At 59.4% G+C, this 18,832-nt stretch overlaps 1 protein-coding gene across 2 annotated transcripts in view; it reads right to left on the bottom strand.

Moving 5' to 3' along the window:
* Positions 1-2,753: 2,753 nt before the first annotated feature.
* trim25 (tripartite motif containing 25) overlaps positions 2,754-18,832 on the bottom strand; it is a 43,347-nt gene continuing 27,268 nt past the window's right edge. The window contains exons 7-10 of one of the 2 annotated variants that reach the window (XM_068003786.1): positions 17,277-17,345; positions 16,512-16,619; positions 8,895-8,951; positions 2,754-5,986 (exon numbers count right to left, since the gene is read on the bottom strand). In XM_068003786.1, coding sequence (XP_067859887.1) covers positions 5,457-5,986; positions 8,895-8,951; positions 16,512-16,619; positions 17,277-17,345 — 764 coding nt within the window. In that variant the 3' untranslated portion in view covers positions 2,754-5,456. The remainder of the gene's footprint in view (positions 5,987-8,894; positions 8,952-16,511; positions 16,620-17,276; positions 17,346-18,832) is intronic. The other variant, XM_068003788.1, reaches the window with a different exon arrangement.

Here is an 18,832-nt window from a genome sequence, read left to right as displayed (position 1 = left end):
AGTCAGTGTCTGTGGAACTGTACCCCAGTGAGAGTCAGTGTCTGTGGAACTGTACCCCAGTGAGAGTCAGTGTCTGTGGAACTGTCCCCCAGTGAGAGTCAGTGTCTGTGGAACTGTACCCCAGTGAGAGTCAGTGTCTGTGGGACTGTACCCCAGAGAGAGTCAGTGTCTGTGGGACTGTACCCCAGTGAGAGTCAGTGTCTGTGGAACTGTACCCCAGTGAGAGTCAGTGTCTATGGAACTGTATCCCAGTGAGAGTCAGTGTCTGTGGAACTGTACCCCAGTGAGAGTCAGTGCCTGTGGGACTGTACCCCAGTGAGAGTCAGTGTCTGTGGAACTGTACCCCAGTGAGAGTCAGTGTCTGTGGAACCCGTACCCCAGTGAGAGTCAGTGTCTGTGGAACTGTACCCCAGTGAGAGTCAGTGTCTGTGGAACCCGTACCCCAGTGAGAGTCAGTGTCTGTGGAACCCGTACCCCAGTGAGAGTCAGTGTGTGTGGGACTGTACCCCAGTGAGAGTCAGTGTCTGTGGAACCCGTACCCCAGTGAGAGTCAGTGTCTGTGGAACTGTCCCCCAGTGAGAGTCAGTGTGTGTGGAACTGTACCGCAGTGAGAGTCAGTGTGTGTGGAACTGTACCGCAGTGAGAGTCAGTGTGTGTGGAACTGTACCCCAGTGAGAGTCAGTGTGTGTGGGACTGTACCCCAGTGAGAGTCAGTGTCTGTGGGACTGTCCCCCAGTGAGAGTCAGTGTCTGTGGAACTGTACCGCAGTGAGAGTCAGTGTCTGTGGAACTGTCCCCCAGTGAGAGTCAGTGTCTGTGGAACTGTACCCCAGAGAGAGTCAGTGTGTGTGGAACTGTACCCCAGTGAGAGTCAGTGTCTGTGGAACTGTACCGCAGTGAGAGTCAGTGTGTGTGGAACTGTACCGCAGTGAGAGTCAGTGTCTGTGGAACTGTCCCCCAGTGAGAGTCAGTGTCTGTGGGACTGTCCCCCAGTGAGAGTCAGTGTCTGTGGAACTGTACCCCAGTGAGAGTCAGTGTCTGTGGGACTGTACCCCAGTGAGAGTCAGTGTCTGTGGGACTGTCCCCCAGTGAGAGTCAGTGTCTGTGGGACTGTCCCCCAGTGAGAGTCAGTGTCTGTGGAACTGTACCCCAGAGAGAGTCAGTGTCTGTGGAACCCGTACCCCAGTGAGAGTCAGTGTGTGTGGGACTGTACCCCAATGAGAGTCAGTGTGTGTGGAACTGTACCCCAGTGAGAGTCAGTGTCTGTGGGACTGTCCCCCAGTGAGAGTCAGTGTCTGTGGAACCCGTACCCCAGTGAGAGTCAGTGTCTGTGGAACTGTCCCCCAGTGAGAGTCAGTGTCTGTGGGACTGTACCCCAGAGAGAGTCAGTGTGTGTGGAACTGTACCCCAGAGAGAGTCAGTGTCTGTGGGACTGTACCCCAGAGAGAGTCAGTGTGTGTGGGACTGTACCCCAGAGAGAGTCAGTGTGTGTGGAACTGTCCCCCAGTGAGAGTCAGTGTCTGTGGGACTGTCCCCCAGTGAGAGTCAGTGTCTGTGGGACTGTCCCCCAGAGAGAGTCAGTGTCTGTGGGACTGTACCCCAGGGAGAGTCAGTGTCTGTGGGACTGTACCCCAGAGAGAGTCAGTGTCTGTGGAACTGTATCCCAGTGAGAGTCAGTGTGTGTGGGACTGTACCCCAGTGAGAGTCAGTGTCTGTGGGACTGTACCCCAGGGAGAGTCAGTGTCTGTGGGACTGTACCCCAGAGAGAGTCAGTGTCTGTGGAACTGTATCCCAGTGAGAGTCAGTGTCTGTGGAACTGTACCCCAGAGAGAGTCAGTGTCTGTGGGACTGTCCCCCAGTGAGAGTCAGTGTGTGTGGGACTGTCCCCCAGTGAGAGTCAGTGTGTGTGGGACTGTACCCCAGGGAGAGTCAGTGTCTGTGGGACTGTCCCCCAGTGAGAGTCAGTGTGTGTGGGACTGTACCCCAGTGAGAGTCAGTGTCTGTGGGACTGTACCCCAGGGAGAGTCAGTGTCTGTGGGACTGTACCCCAGAGAGAGTCAGTGTCTGTGGAACTGTCCCCCAGTGAGAGTCAGTGTCTGTGGAACTGTACCCCAGTGAGAGTCAGTGTCTGTGGAACTGTACCCCAGAGAGAGTCAGTGTCTGTGGGACTGTACCCCAGTGAGAGTCAGTGTCTGTGGGACTGTCCCCCAGAATGAACATTGAATGGAGAAGCTGACAAGAAGATCCCACTGATGTCTAAATGGCTGTAAGTGAGGGTGAGACTGCACCCCCCACGGACACTGACCCCCGACACCGACCCCCCCCCCAATGGACACCGACCCCCCCCACGGACACCGACCCCCCCCCCCCAATGGACACCGACCCCCCCCACGGACACCGACCCCCCCCCACGGACACCGACCCCCCCCCACGGACACCGACCCCCCCCCCATGGACACCGACCCCGACACCGACCCCCCCCACGGACACCGACCCCCCCCCACGGACACCGACCCCCCCCCACGGACACCGACCCCCCCCCACGGACACCGACCCCCCCCACGGACACCGACCCCCCACCACGGACACCGACCCCCCCCCACGGACACCGACCCCCCCCCACGGACACCGACCCCCCCCCACGGACACCGACCCCCCCCCCCACGGACACCGACCCCCCCCCACGGACACCGACCCCCCCCCACGGACACTGACCCCGACACCGACCGCCATAGAGAGGAGCCGGACACAGACTGGGACTGAAGGTTTATTGAGTTTATACAATGAGTGAACGATGTGCTGTGTCCCAGTGGAACATCAGACTCTGTCGCTCCGACATCAGCCAGTAATTATCATTAATCAGAATCAGGACAGGCCCCAGAAAGTTACCCCTTCCCCATGTACATTATACAGTGCGCCCCAATACAGAGCGCGCCCCGATTCAGAGCGCGCCCCGATACAGAGCGCGCCCCGATACAGAGCGCGCCCCGATTCAGAGCGCGCCCCGATTCAGAGCGCGCCCCGATTCAGAGCGCGCCCCGATACAGAGCGCGCCCCGATACAGAGCGCGCCCCGATACAGAGCGCGCCCCGATACAGAGCGCGCCCCGATACAGAGCGCGCCCCGATACAGAGCGCGCCCCGATACAGAGCGCGCCCCGATACAGAGCGCGCCCCGATACAGAGCGCGCCCCGATAAACACAGAGACCCCTCGATCTACACAGAACCCCCCCTCGATATACACAGAGTCCCCCACCGATATACACAGAGGCCTCCCCCCCCGATATACACAGTCCGTCCGACCGACCACTGAACCCCACGACAAGTTCCCTCTCGCTCACCCCTTACCCCAGCTGCAAATATCCCCACCAATTCACCACTGGTTAAAGTTCCAAACAATAAAGCCGGCCACAATCAATGGAGCCTGGGCCTGAGCCTGGGCCTGAGCCTGAGCCTGGGCCTTTCCCGCCGTGTGTGGGGCAAAGTCACACACCCGCTGGGATGAGCTCACTCAGCACAGGCCAGGGATGGGGCCTGGACCTTTCCTGAAGTACTCCCCGTCCTACTTACTGCCAGTATGTGTAGCTGAGAGGCCAGGTTATACATTTGGGGTCGAGAAGGGGCGCTTTCCCCCGGTGTCCTGGGCCAATATTTATCCCTCAACCAACATCACTAAAAACAGATTCTCTGGTCATTTATCCCATTGCTGTTTGTGGGATCTTGCTGTGCGCAAATTGGCTGCCTCATTTCCTACATTACAATTGTGACTACACTTCACAAAGTATTTCATTGGCTGTAAAGCACTTTGGGACTTCCTGAGATGGTGAAAGGCTCTTGAGAAATGCGAGTCTTTCTTTAAGACGTTACACGGTTACATAAACTGAGAAACTCAAAGGAAGCTTAAAAATTTCAAACCCCTCCCTTTTCTAGATGCAAAAATGTGAAACAATTTCACAAATCCGATCTGAGAAGCTTCACGATGGGAACGGAGAAATAATCAAATCCAAACCGAACTTTGTTCAAGGTTAGAACGGCCGGTGAGACACCCTCGATATTAGTGGCTGGAGACGGTCACAGGTTAGTGTGAAACTCACCACTGTCTGCCCGGGGGAATCGACACACTCGCGTCGAGCGGGGGAATCGACACACTCGCGTCGAGCGGGGGAATCGACACACTCGCGTCGAGCGGGGGAATCGACACACTCGCGTCGAGCGGGGGAATCGACACACTCGCGTGGAGCGGGGGAATCGACACACTCGCGTCGAGCGGGGGAATCGACACACTCGCGTCGAGCGGGGGAATCGACACACTCGCGTCGAGCGGGGGAATCGACACACTCGCGTCGAGCGGGGGAATCGACACACTCGCGTCGAGCGGGGGAATCGACACACCCGGAACAGCCCCAGAGTCACAAACGGCCCCTCGTCACCACTTTGAGTTATAAATCAAACAGGGAAACAAATCCTGAGGATGCTTCGCTGCTGTCGGCTGTGCATCCAACGGGAACAAATGGTCACCGGGAACCGTCACCGGGCACAGGGAAACCGTCACCGGGAAACGGGAAACCCTCACCGGGAAACGGGAAAACGTCACCGGGAAACGGGAAACCCTCACCGGGAAACGGGAAAACGTCACCGGGCAAACTCGCTGTCTCGGTCTGGGCTGACAAGTAACGTGTGGGTTTATGGAATGTGTGTGTGATCGAATGGTGGCCTGTTTCACACAGCCCCTCCCTCGAACTGTGACTTTAATCGAAACACATATTTCCCACACTAACACTCGGTGCAATTTAAAGGCAGCAATTCCTTCAATCACATCGATTTGTTTTTGGTTATTATTTCAGGGAAGAGATGTGCCTTCATCTCCCTCCCCAGCTACTGCCGGCCTTCAGCTGTTTGATGACCGTATGAGAGGGGAGACGGAGGCAGTGACTCCTGGTTTACAGCCCACTATCTCTGCTCAGCAGCTGAGTCCCCACTGACTGTTGGTGTGGTGTGGGGCCAATCTTTGGGCAAATGCCTGGTGACTCAGGTCTCTCTGCAGCATCAAACGCTGGACAGACCTGAAACTCAGCAGCTCCGTCCTTTTAAGCACCTGAGCCACAGCCAGAGACCCGGACACATCATCAACTAAAGTTTCAATTGTTTCTGTATGTCGACCGCGAGCCAGCTGTAAAACCTGAGACCCCCTTCCCACTCTGTCAGGCGTACGGTTACCCAGGGGGACACGGTCAGTACAGTTCACACTTCCAATCATCACACGGCCTGGGATCAGACGACCAGCTCCCGATATGTTGCCAGTGAATGGAACTCCAGCCCAGATGTGGCCCTGTTCCCCACACTAATTATTGTTGAATTATTTTCTTAAGTTTTCCTAAAAATATTTTTTTACGCAACAAAATAAATGCACAGAATCTGACTGAAGGCCCTGATCTAATGGGATCCATGAGGCAACAGTTAACATGATTGGCCAAGTGTGAGTTTGGTGCCACTCGAACCGACCCAGAAGGCAGGGAATACCTGGCATTTAAACTGTGCTTTGAAACTGAAGAGCAAACGCATGGCATCAGACACGGAATAGAAGGACACAGAGCCTGTCTCAAAGTCCACGTACACTCCCATCACCCGGGGCTGTGGAGCACTCACAATTACCTCCCGATCCCCGTGCCAGGCAGACAACTTCAGCCCAAAGCTCTCCACACACCAGGACAGCCCGTTCCTGCCCAGGCGACTCCTGGACCCGCTGCGATCCATCCCACTGCAGGCGATCCCCACCGCCCAGAAGCTGCTCCCGTTATTAGTCACCTCCCAGTAACGCCGGCCATTTGTAAACCACTGGAGGCCCAGCACCTGGGGACAATTGAAGAATCTCTCGGGCAGCTCCGGGTAGGACTGAGGCTGGTCTGTGACTGACAGGCTGGTGTAACGCTCACTCAGGACCAGCTTCTTGTGGGCTGTTCGCTGGTTGAAGCTCACCTTGCAGTTGTCTGCAGAATACAGAACAAATCACCATTAAGCAACAGCAGGGGTCCAGAGAGGTCCCAGCGACGGGAACGATCCAGTCACACGCCTGGCTCACACCGCACAGTTAGTAAACCCAGCGCCAGGTTAGACACAGAGTTATCACAGCTCCAATCACAGCTTTTTTTTTATTCGTTCATGGGATGTGGGCGTCGCTGGCGAGGCCGGCATTTATTGCCCATCCCTAATTGCCCTTGAGAAGGTGGTGGTGAGCCGCCATCTTGAACCGCTGCAGTCCGTGTGGTGAAGGTTCTCCCACAGTGCTGTTAGGAAGGGAGTTCCAGGATTTTGACCCAGCGACAATGAAGGAACGGCGATATATTTCCAAGTCGGGATGGTGTGTGACTTGGAGGGGAACGTGCAGGTGGTGTTGTCCCCATGTGCCTGCTGCTCTTGTCCTTCCAGGTGGTAGAGGTCGTGGGTTTGGGAGGTGCTGTCGAAGAAGCCTTGACGAGTTGCTGCAGTGCATCCTGTGGATGGTACACACTGCAGCCACTGTACGCCGGTGGTGAAGGGAGTGAATGTTTAGGGTGGTGGATGGGGGGCCAATCAAGCGGGCTGTTTTGTCCTGGATGGTGTCGAGCTTCTTGAGTGTTGTTGGAGCTGCACTCATCCGGGCAAGTGGAGAGTATTCCATCACACTCCTGACTTGTGCCTTGTAGATGGTGGAAAGGCTTTGGGGAGTCAGGAGGTGAGTCATTCACCACAGAATACCCAGCCTCTGACCTGCTCTCGTAGCCACAGTATTTATATGGCTGGTCCAGTTAAGTTTCTGGTCAATGGTGACCCCCAGGATGTTGATGGTGGGGGATTTGGCGATGGCAATGCCGTTGAATGTCAAGGGGAGGTGGTTAAGACTCTCTCTTGTTGGAGATGGTCATTGCCTAGCACTTGTCTGGCGCGAATTTTACATGCCACTTATCAGCCCAAGCCTGGATGTTGTCCAGGTCTTGCTGCATGCGGGCACGGACTGCTTCATTATCTGAGGGGTTGCGAATGGAACTGAACACTGTGCAATCTTCAGCGAACATCCCCATTTCTGACCTTATGATGGAGGGAAGGTCATTGATGAAGCAGCTGAAGATGGTTGGGCCTAGGACACTGCCCTGAGGAACTCCTGCAGCAATGTCCTGGGGCTGAGATGATTGGCCTCCAACAACCACTACCATCTTCCTTTGTGCTAGGTATGACTCCAGCCACTGGAGAGTTTTCCCCCTGATTCCCATTGACTTCAATTTTACTAGGGCTCCTTGGTGCCACACTCGGTCAAATGCTGCCTTGATGTCAAGGGCAGTCACTCTCACCTCACCTCTGGAATTCAGCTCTTTTGTCCATGTTTGGACCAAGGCTGGAATGAGGTCTGGAGCCGAGTGGTCCTGGTGGAACCCAAACTGAGCATCGGTGAGCAGGTTATTGGTGAGTAAGTGCCGCTTGATAGCACTGTCGACGACACCTTCCATCACTTTGCTGATGATTGAGAGTAGACTGATGGGGCGGTAATTGGCCGGATTGGATTTGTCCTGCATTTTGTGGACAGGACATACCTGGGCAATTTTCCACATTGTCGGGTAGATGCCAGTGTTGTAGCTGTACTGGAACAGTTTGGCTAGAGGCGAGGCTCGTTCTGGAGCACAAGTCTTCAGCACTACAGCCGGGATGTTGTCGGGGCCCGTAGCCTTTGCTGTATCCAGTGCACTCAGCCGTTTCTTGATATCACGTGGAGTGAATCGAATTGTGATGGTGGGGATATCGGGAGGAGGCCGAGATGGATCATCCACTTGGCACTTCTGGCTGAAGATGGTTGCAAACGCTTCAGCCTTGTCTTTTGTACTCATGTGCTGGACTCCGCCATCATTGAGGATGGAGATGTTTGCAGAGCCTCCTCCTCCCGTTAGTTGTTTAATTGTCCACCACCATTCACGACTGGATGTGGCAGGACTGCAGAGCTTTGATCTGATCCGTTGGTTGTGGAATCTCTTAGCTCTGTCTATAGCATGTTGCTTCCACTGTTTAGCATGCATGTAGTCCTGAGTTGTAGCTTCACCAGGTTGGCACCTCATTTTTAGGTACGCCTGGTGCTGCTCCTGGCATGCTCTTCTACACTCCTCATTGAACCAGGGTTGATCTCCTGGCTTGTTGGTAATGGTAGAGTGAGGAATATGCCGGGCCATGAGGTTACAGATTGTGCTGATCAGAGACCCCCTTTACTCTGTATCTAACCCTGTACCTGCCCTGGGAGTGTTTGATGGGACAGTGTAGAGGGAGCTTTACTCTGTATCTAACCCTGTACTTGCCCTGGGAGTGTTTGATGGGACAGTGTAGAGGGAGCTTTACTCTGTATCTAACCCTGTACTTGCCCTGGGAGTGTTTGATGGGACAGTGTAGAGGGAGCTTTACTCTGTATCTAACCCTGTACCTGTCATGTTGCTGACACTAGCTGCCTGTGATGGAGGATCTATTTCCCAGCCTGAACCTCACTTCCCATGTTATTAGAATTTAACATAATCCCCTCTCAGAATGAAGGATTTTGGACAAGTTCATGGCTTTTAATTCACATTAATCAGACGTTGGCCTGATTTTAAAGAGACCCAGAGCCTGAAATCTGCCTCAGCTCCTCGAGGATCTGGTGGGGGGAGGAGCAGGAAAAAAAATTCTAAGGTCTCCCGTCTGAAAATGGATTCGTGCCTTCGGGGGGGATAGAGCACAGCCCTCCCCCGCCACGGAGAATATCCAACAATCATCGGGTTCACACATGGAGAACAGGCATCAGAGCGAGGGACTGCGTGGCAGCCGATACGCACGGGGCCAGACCCCCGCGCCATTCAGCGCCTTGAGGGGGGCCACAGAGCGAGATTGTTCCCTGCTGATACTCACACTGCAGGAAGTCTTGTCTGTTGCGTGGGGGGGAGGCGTTCCGGACAAACGGATTACCTGCGACGGAGAAAAAGAGAAATCATTCAGTCTCACCGTCACTGGACGGGGGTCGCTCTCAGTCTCACCGTCACTGGACGGGGGTCGCTCTCAGTCTCACCGTCACTGGACGGGGGTCGCTCTCAGTCTCACCGTCACTGGACGGGGGTCGCTCTCAGTCTCACCGTCACGGGACGGGGGTCGCTCTCAGTCTCACCGTCACGGGACGGGGGTCGCTCTCAGTCTCACCGTCACTGGACGGGGGTCGCTCTCAGTCTCACCGTCACGGGACGGGGGTCGCTCTCAGTCTCACCCTCACTGGACGGGGGTCGCTCTCAGTCTCACCGTCACTGGACGGGGGTCGCTCTCAGTCTCACCGTCACTGGACGGGGGTCGCTCTCAGTCTCACCGTCACTGGACGGGGGTCGCTCTCAGTCCCACCCTCACTGGACGGGGGTCGCTCTCAGTCTCACCGTCACTGGACGGGGGTCGCTCTCAGTCTCACCGTCACTGGACGGGGGTCGCTCTCAGACCCACCGCCACTGGACGGGGGTCGCTCTCAGTCTCACCGTCACTGGACGGGGGTCGCTCTCAGTCTCACCCTCACTGGACGGGGGTCGCTCTCAGTCTCACCGTCACTGGACGGGGGTCGCTCTCAGTCTCACCGTCACTGGACGGGGGTCGCTCTCAGTCTCACCGTCACTGGACGGGGGTCGCTCTCAGTCTCACCGTCACTGGACGGGGGTCGCTCTCAGTCTCACCGTCACTGGACGGGGGTCGCTCTCAGTCCCACCGTCACTGGACGGGGGTCGCTCTCAGTCTCACCGTCACTGGACGGGGGTCGCTCTCAGTCTCACCCTCACTGGACGGGGGTCGCTCTCAGTCTCACCCTCACTGGACGGGGGTCGCTCTCAGTCTCACCCTCACTGGACGGGGGTCGCTCTCAGTCTCACCGTCACTGGACGGGGGTCGCTCTCAGTCTCACCCTCACTGGACGGGGGTCGCTCTCAGTCTCACCCTCACTGGACGGGGGTCGCTCTCAGTCTCACCGTCACTGGACGGGGGTCGCTCTCAGTCTCACCGTCACTGGACGGGGGTCGCTCTCAGTCTCACCGTCACTGGACGGGGGTCGCTCTCAGTCTCACCGTCACTGGACGGGGGTCGCTCTCAGTCTCACCCTCACTGGACGGGGGTCGCTCTCAGTCTCACCCTCACTGGACGGGGGTCGCTCTCAGTCTCACCCTCACTGGACGGGGGTCGCTCTCAGTCTCACCGACACTGGACGGGGGTCGCTCTCAGTCTCACCGACACTGGACGGGGGTCGCTCTCAGTCTCACCCTCACTGGACGGGGGTCGCTCTCAGTCTCACCCTCACTGGACGGGGGTCGCTCTCAGTCTCACCGTCACTGGACGGGGGTCGCTCTCAGTCCAACCGTCACTGGACGGGGGTCGCTCTCAGTCTCACCGTCACTGGACGGGGGTCGCTCTCAGTCCAACCGTCACTGGACGGGGGTCGCTCTCAGTCCAACCGTCACTGGACGGGGGTCGCTCTCAGTCCAACCGTCACTGGACGGGGGTCGCTCTCAGTCCAACCGTCACTGGACGGGGGTCGCTCTCAGTCCAACCGTCACTGGACGGGGGTCGCTCTCAGTCCAACCGTCACTGGACGGGGGTCGCTCTCAGTCCAACCGTCACTGGACGGGGGTCGCTCTCAGTCCAACCGTCACTGGACGGGGGTCGCTCTCAGTCCCACCCTCACTGGACGGGGGTCGCTCTCAGTCTCACCGTCACTGGACGGGGGTCACTCTCAGTCCCACCGCCACTGGACAGGGGTCACTCTCAGTCCCACGGCCACTGGACAGGGGTCACTCTCAGTCCCACGGCCACGGGACAGGGGTCACTCTCAGTCCCACGGCCACGGGACAGGGGTCACTCTCAGTCCCACGGCCACGGGACAGGGGTCACTCTCAGTCCCACGGCCACGGGACAGGGGTCACTCTCAGTCCCACGGCCACGGGACAGGGGTCACTCTCAGTCCCACGGCCACGGGACAGGGGTCACTCTCAGTCCCACGGCCACGGGACAGGGGTCACTCTCAGTCCCACGGCCACGGGACAGGGGTCACTCTCAGTCCCACGGCCACGGGACAGGGGTCACTCTCAGTCCCACGGCCACGGGACAGGGGTCACTCTCAGTCCCACGGCCACGGGACAGGGGTCACTCTCAGTCCCACGGCCACGGGACAGGGGTCACTCTCAGTCCCACGGCCACGGGACAGGGGTCACTCTCAGTCCCACGGCCACGGGACAGGGGTCACTCTCAGTCCCACGGCCACGGGACAGGGGTCACTCTCAGTCCCACGGCCACGGGACAGGGGTCACTCTCAGTCCCACGGCCACGGGACAGGGGTCACTCTCAGTCCCACGGCCACGGGACAGGGGTCACTCTCAGTCCCACGGCCACGGGACAGGGGTCACTCTCAGTCCCACGGCCACGGGACAGGGGTCACTCTCAGTCCCACGGCCACGGGACAGGGGTCACTCTCAGTCCCACGGCCACGGGACAGGGGTCACTCTCAGTCCCACGGCCACGGGACAGGGGTCACTCTCAGTCCCACGGCCACGGGACAGGGGTCACTCTCAGTCCCACGGCCACGGGACAGGGGTCACTCTCAGTCCCACGGCCACGGGACAGGGGTCACTCTCAGTCCCACGGCCACGGGACAGGGGTCACTCTCAGTCCCACGGCCACGGGACAGGGGTCACTCTCAGTCCCACGGCCACGGGACAGGGGTCACTCTCAGTCCCACGGCCACGGGACAGGGGTCACTCTCAGTCCCACGGCCACGGGACAGGGGTCACTCTCAGTCCCACGGCCACGGGACAGGGGTCACTCTCAGTCCCACGGCCACGGGACAGGGGTCACTCTCAGTCCCACGGCCACGGGACAGGGGTCACTCTCAGTCCCACGGCCACGGGACAGGGGTCACTCTCAGTCCCACGGCCACGGGACAGGGGTCACTCTCAGTCCCACGGCCACGGGACAGGGGTCACTCTCAGTCCCACGGCCACGGGACAGGGGTCACTCTCAGTCCCACGGCCACGGGACAGGGGTCACTCTCAGTCCCACGGCCACGGGACAGGGGTCACTCTCAGTCCCACGGCCACGGGACAGGGGTCACTCTCAGTCCCACGGCCACGGGACAGGGGTCACTCTCAGTCCCACGGCCACGGGACAGGGGTCACTCTCAGTCCCACGGCCACGGGACAGGGGTCACTCTCAGTCCCACGGCCACGGGACAGGGGTCACTCTCAGTCCCACGGCCACGGGACAGGGGTCACTCTCAGTCCCACGGCCACGGGACAGGGGTCACTCTCAGTCCCACGGCCACGGGACAGGGGTCACTCTCAGTCCCACGGCCACGGGACAGGGGTCACTCTCAGTCCCACGGCCACGGGACAGGGGTCACTCTCAGTCCCACGGCCACGGGACAGGGGTCACTCTCAGTCCCACGGCCACGGGACAGGGGTCACTCTCAGTCCCACGGCCACGGGACAGGGGTCACTCTCAGTCCCACGGCCACGGGACAGGGGTCACTCTCAGTCCCACGGCCACGGGACAGGGGTCACTCTCAGTCCCACGGCCACGGGACAGGGGTCACTCTCAGTCCCACGGCCACGGGACAGGGGTCACTCTCAGTCCCACGGCCACGGGACAGGGGTCACTCTCAGTCCCACGGCCACGGGACAGGGGTCACTCTCAGTCCCACGGCCACGGGACAGGGGTCACTCTCAGTCCCACGGCCACGGGACAGGGGTCACTCTCAGTCCCACGGCCACGGGACAGGGGTCACTCTCAGTCCCACGGCCACGGGACAGGGGTCACTCTCAGTCGCACGGCCACTGGACAGGGGTCACTCTCAGTCGCACGGCCACTGGACAGGGGTCACTCTCAGTCGCACGGCCACTGGACAGGGGTCACTCTCAGTCGCACGGCCACTGGACACGGGTCACTCTCAGTCGCACGGCCACTGGACACGGGTCACTCTCAGTCTCACCGTCACTGGACACGGGTCACTCTCAGTCTCACCATCACTGGACACGGGTCACTCTCCCGTCTCACCGTCACTGGACACGGGTCACTCGCAGTCTCCCTCTCACTGGACACGGGTCACTCTCAGTCTCACTCTCACTGGACACGGGTCACTCTCAGTCTCACTGGACACGGGTCACTCTCAATCTCACTCTCATTGGACACGGGTCACTCTCAGTCTCACTGGACACGGGTCACTCTCAATCTCACTCTCATTGGACACGGGTCACTCTCAGTCTCACCGTCACTGGACATGGGTCACTCTCAGTCTCACTCTCACTGGACACTCTCAGTCTCACCGTCACTGGACAAAGGGTCACTCTCAGTCTCACCGTCACTAGACACGGGTCACGCTCAGTCCAACCGTCACTGGACACGGGTCACTCTCAGTCTCACCGTCACTGGACATGAGTCACTCTCAGTCTCACCGTCAATGGACACGGGTCACTCTCAATCTCAGTCTCACTGGACACGGGTTACTCTCAGTATCACCATCACTGGACATGGGTCACTGTCAGTCTCACTGGACATGGGTCACTCTCAGTCTCACCGTCAATGGACACGGGTCACTCTCAGTCTCACTCTCACTGGACACGGGTCACTCTCAATCTCACCGTCACTGGACACGGGTCACTCTCAGTCTCACCGTCACTGGACACGGGTCACGCTCAGTCTCACCGTCACTGGACACGGGTCACTCTCAGTCTCACCGCCACTGGACACGGGTCACTCTCAGTCTCACCGCCACTGGACACGGGTCACTCTCAGTCTCAGTCTCACTGGGCATGGGTCACTCTCAGTCACACTCTCACTGGACATGGGTCACTCTCAGTCTCACCATCACTGGACACGGGTCACACTCAGTCTCACTGGGCATGGGTCACTCTCAGTCACACTCTAACTGGACACGGGTCACTCTCAATCTCTCTCTCACTGGACACGGGTCACTCTCAGTCTCACCGTCACTGGACAAGGGTCACTCTCAGTCTCAGTCTCACTGGGCATGGGTCACTCTCAGTCACACTCTCACTGGACATGGGTCACGCTCAGTCTGAACGTCACTGGACACGGGTCACTCTCAGTCTCAGTCTCACTGGGCATGGGTCACTCTCAGTCACACTCTCACTGGACATGGGTCACTCTCAGTCTCACCGTCACTGGACACGGGACACGCTCAGTCTCACTGGGCATGGGTCACTCTCAGTCTCACCGCCACTGGACAAGGGTCACTCTCAGTCTCACCGTCACTGGACACGGGTCACTCTCAGTCTCACTGGGCATGGGTCACTCTCAGTCTCACCGCCACTGGACACGGGTCACTCTCAATCTCACTCTCAATGGACTCGGGTCACTCTCAGTCTCACTCTCACTGGACAGGGGTCACTCTCAGTATCACCATCACTGGACACGGGTCACTCTCACTGGACACAGGTTACTCTCAGTCTCACCGTCACTGGACACGGGTCACTCTCAGTCTCACCGTCACTGGACACGGGTCACTCTCAGTCTCACTGGACATGGGTCACTCTCAGTCTCACCGTTACTGGACATGGGTCACACTCAGTCTCACCGTCAATGGACACGGGTCACTCTCAGTCTCACTCTCACTGGACACGGGTCACTCTCAGTCTCACTCTCACTGGACATGGGTCACTCTCAGTCTCACCGTTACTGGACATGGGTCACTCTCAGTCTCACCGTTACTGGACATGGGTCACTTTCAGTCTCACCGTTACTGGACACGGGCCACTCTCAGTCTCACTCTCACTGGACACGGGTCACTCTCACTGGACACAGGTTACTCTCACTGGACACAGGTTACTCTCAGTCTCACCGTCACTGGACACGGGTCACTCTCAGTCTCACAGTCAATGGACACGGGTCACTCTCAGTCTCACCGTCAATGGACACGGGTCACTCTCAGTCTCACCGTCACTGTTCACGTGTCACTCTCAGTCTCACTCTCACTGGACAGGGGTCACTCTCAGTATCACCGTCACTGGACACGGGTCACTCTCACTGGACACGGGTCACTCTCACTGGACACGGGTCACTCTCACTGGACACGGGTCACTCTCAGTCTCACTGGACATGGGTCACTCTCAGTCACACTCTCACTGGACACGGGTACGGTAGCATAGTGGTTATGTTACTGGGCTAGTAATCCAGAGGCCTAGACTAAAATCCGGAGTCATGAGTTCAAATCCCGCCACGGCAGCTGGCGAATTTAAATTTAATTAAGTAAAAATCTGGAATTAAAATACAAGTATCAGTAATGGTGCCCGTGAAACTACCAGATTGTCGTAAAAACCCATCTGGTTCACTAATGTCCTTTAGGGAAGGAAACCTGCCGTCCTTACCCAGTCTGGCCTATATGTGACTCCAGACCCACAGCAATGTGGTTGATTCTTAATTGCCCTCTGAAATGGCCTAGCAAGCCACTCAGTTGTAAAATCTCGCTACGAAAAGTCATAATAAGAATAAAACCGGACGGACCACCCGGCATCGGACCACTAGGCACCGGACACGACAACGGCAAAACACCAAGCCCAGTCGACCCTGCAAGGTCCTCCTTACTAACATCTGGGGACTTGTGCCAAAATTGGGAGAGCTGTCCCACAGACTAGTCAAGCAACAGCCTGACATAGCCATACTTACAGAATCATATCTTTTAGCCAACGTCCCAGACTCTTCCATCACCATCTCTGGGTATAGAGTCATAGAGTTATACAGCACGGATAGAGGCCCTTCGGCCCATCGTGTCCGCGCCGGCCATCAGCCCTGTCTACTCTAATCCCATATTCCAGCATTTGGTCCGTAGCCTTGATGGGCTGGGTGAAGGGCTGGGTGACGGGCTGGGTGAAGGGCTGGGTGACGGGCTGGGTGACGGGCTGGGTGAAGGGCTGGGTGAAGGGCTGGGTGATGGGCTGGGTGACGGGCTGGGTGACGGGCTGGGTGACGGGCTGGGTGACGGGCTGGGTGACGGGCTGGGTGACGGGCTGGGTGACGGGCTGGGTGACGGGCTGGGTGACGGGCTGGGTGACGGGCTGGGTGACGGGCTGGGTGACGGGCTGGGTGACGGGCTGGGTGACGGGCTGGGTGACGGGCTGGGTGACGGGCTGGGTGACGGGCTGGGTGACGGGCTGGGTGACGGGCTGGGTGAAGGGCTGGGTGACGGGCTGGGTGTGGAAACCATTTTTGTAAAACAATCTAAAAAGGAAAGTGTAGTTAAACACTCCAGCATCCTGAAACTATAAGGGACAATACTGATGGTCACTCAGCATTTAACAAACAGGGTGTAGGGTGTGAAATGCTCCCTCGGTTGGTACAGACTGTGCAGCTCAGTCCAGGGCCCCGGGACAGACAGACAGACAGACAGACTGACTGACTGACCCCAGCATACTGCCTGAGATTCCAGAGGGTACGACAAAGGCTGGCACACAATCCACCCCCTGCCCTGGTCTGAGAATCGATCCACTGCTCACTCACTTTCTCGCGGGCCCTCAAATGTTAACAGTGGCATCAGTGTGGGCAGGAGAGAGACATCAGAAGCTGGAAATACATCAAACAGGCCATCACCCCTTCTCGCAGGTTTCTCTGTAAACCACATGGGAGTTGTTAGCAAATTGGAACAGTTCAGAGCTCACAGAGCAGCAGAGCCAGAATCTCAAAGAAAGTACGAGTGAAAGGACTCGTCCAATCAAATATTCAACAGCGACCAATGACCATTCGTGTCTGGGTATTGGCTCGTATTCAGGCCCAGCAGGCCGCGGGCACGGTCCCCGCCAGAGGCAGTGGGCATGGGCCCTGCTGGAGGCAGTGGTAACGCCAATGTGGGCTGCGATTGCTAAATCTCTACCCGGCTTCAGTGGACACAAAACCCGAGGGGCGTGGGGAATATCAGAGCGTTGCAGTAAGGGGTGCAGTGTACATCGGTGAGTTACGGTGAGAGACGCAGTGCGTCACGGTGAGGGGTGCGGTTTATACCGGCGCGTCACGGTGAGGGGTGCGGTTTATACCGGCGCGTCACGGTGAGGGGTGCGGTTTATATCGGTGCGTTACGCTGAGGGGCGCGGTTTATATCGGTGCGTTACGCTGAGGGGCGCGGTTTATATCGGTGCGTTACGCTGAGGGGCGCGGTTTATATCGGTGCGTTACGCTGAGGGGCGCGGTTTATATCGGTGCGTTACGGTGAGGGGCGCGGTTTATATCGGTGCGTTACGGTGAGGGGCGCGGTTTATATGTTGGACTCACTCGGAATCTCTCTCTGTTCAGCAGTCGGTGACTGGCTCTGATTGGGCGGCGGCTTCGGCTTGAGTTTCTCTGTGGAACAAAAACAGAAAAAATATTAAACTCGGGGACAGTGAGAGACCCCTCCCCTCCCCCCTCCCCTCGCCCTCCCCCCTCCCCTCGCCCTCCCCCTCCCCCCGCACTCCTCTCCCCCTCCCCTCCTCTCCCCCTCCCCTCGCCCTCCCCCCTCCCCTCGCCCTCCCCCCTCCCCTCGCCCTCCCCCTCCCCCCGCACTCCTCTCCCCCTCCCCTCGCCCTCCCCCTCCCCTCGCCCTCCCCTCCCCTCGCCCTCCCCCCTCCCCTCGCCCTCCCCCTCCCCCCGCACTCCTCTCCCCTCGCCCTCCCCCCTCCCCTCGCCCTCCCCCCTCCCCGCACTCTCCCCCTCCCCTCCTCCCTCCCCTCCCCTCGCCCTCCCCTTCCCCTCCCCCTCCTCCCCTCGCACTCTCCCCCCTCCCCTCGCACTCTCCCCCCTCCCCTCGCACTCTCCCCCTCCCCTCGCACTCTCCCCCTCCCCCCTTCCCCTCCCCCTCTCCCCCTCCTCCCCTCGCACTCTCCCCCCTCCCCTCGCACTCTCCCCCCTCCCCTCGCACTCTCCCCCTCCCCTCGCACTCTCCCCCTCCCCTCGCCTCCCTCGCACTCTCCCCCCTCCCCCCGCCTCCCTCGCACTCTCCCCCCTCCCCTCGCCTCCCTCGCACTCTCCCCCCTCCCCTCGCCTCCCTCGCACTCTCCCCCCTCCCCTCGCCTCCCTCGCACTCTCCCCCCTCCCCTCGCCTCCCTCGCACTCTCCCCCCTCCCCTCGCCTCCCTCGCACTCTCCCCCCTCCCCTCGCCTCCCTCGCACTCTCCCCCCTCCCCTCGCCTCCCTCGCACTCTCCCCCCCTCCCCTCGCCTCCCTCGCACTCTCCCCCCTCCCCTCGCCTCCCTCGCACTCTCCCCCCTCCCCTCGCCTCCCTCGCACTCTCCCCCCTCCCCTCGCCTCCCTCGCACTCTCCCCCCTCCCCTCGCCTCCCTCGCACTCTCCCCCCTCCCATCCCCCTCCCCTCCCCTCCCCTTGTCCCCTCTCCTCCCACTCTCCCCCTCCCCTCCTCTCCCCTCGGACTCTCCCCCTCCCCTCCTCTCCCCTCGCACTCTCCCCCTCCCCTCCTCTCCCCTCGCACTCTCCCCCTCCCCTCCTCTTCCCTCGCACTCTCCCCCTCCCCTCCTCTCCCCTCGCACTCTCCTCCCTCCCCTCCCCTCGCACTTTCCCCCCTCCCCTCCTCTCCCCTCGCACTCTCCCCTCCCCCTCCCCTCGCACTCTCCCCCTCCCCTCCCCTCCCCTCGCACTCTCCCCCTCCCCTCCCCTCCCCTCGCACTTTCCCCCCTCCCCTCCTCTCCCCTCGCACTCTCCCCTCCCCCTCCCCTCGCACTCTCCCCCCTCCCCTCGCACTCTCCCCCCTCCCCTCGCACTCTCCCCCCTCCCCTCGCACTCTCCCCCCTTCCCCTCCCCTCCCCTCCCCTCGCACTCTCCCCCCTCCCCTCCCCT

The sequence above is a fragment of the Heptranchias perlo genome, chromosome 23, assembly GCF_035084215.1.
Source record: "Heptranchias perlo isolate sHepPer1 chromosome 23, sHepPer1.hap1, whole genome shotgun sequence".
In the NCBI taxonomy this organism is placed as follows: domain Eukaryota; kingdom Metazoa; phylum Chordata; class Chondrichthyes; order Hexanchiformes; family Hexanchidae; genus Heptranchias; species Heptranchias perlo.
Note: the sequence above shows the minus strand (reverse complement) of the source record. Positions and strands in the feature narration are given on the sequence as shown.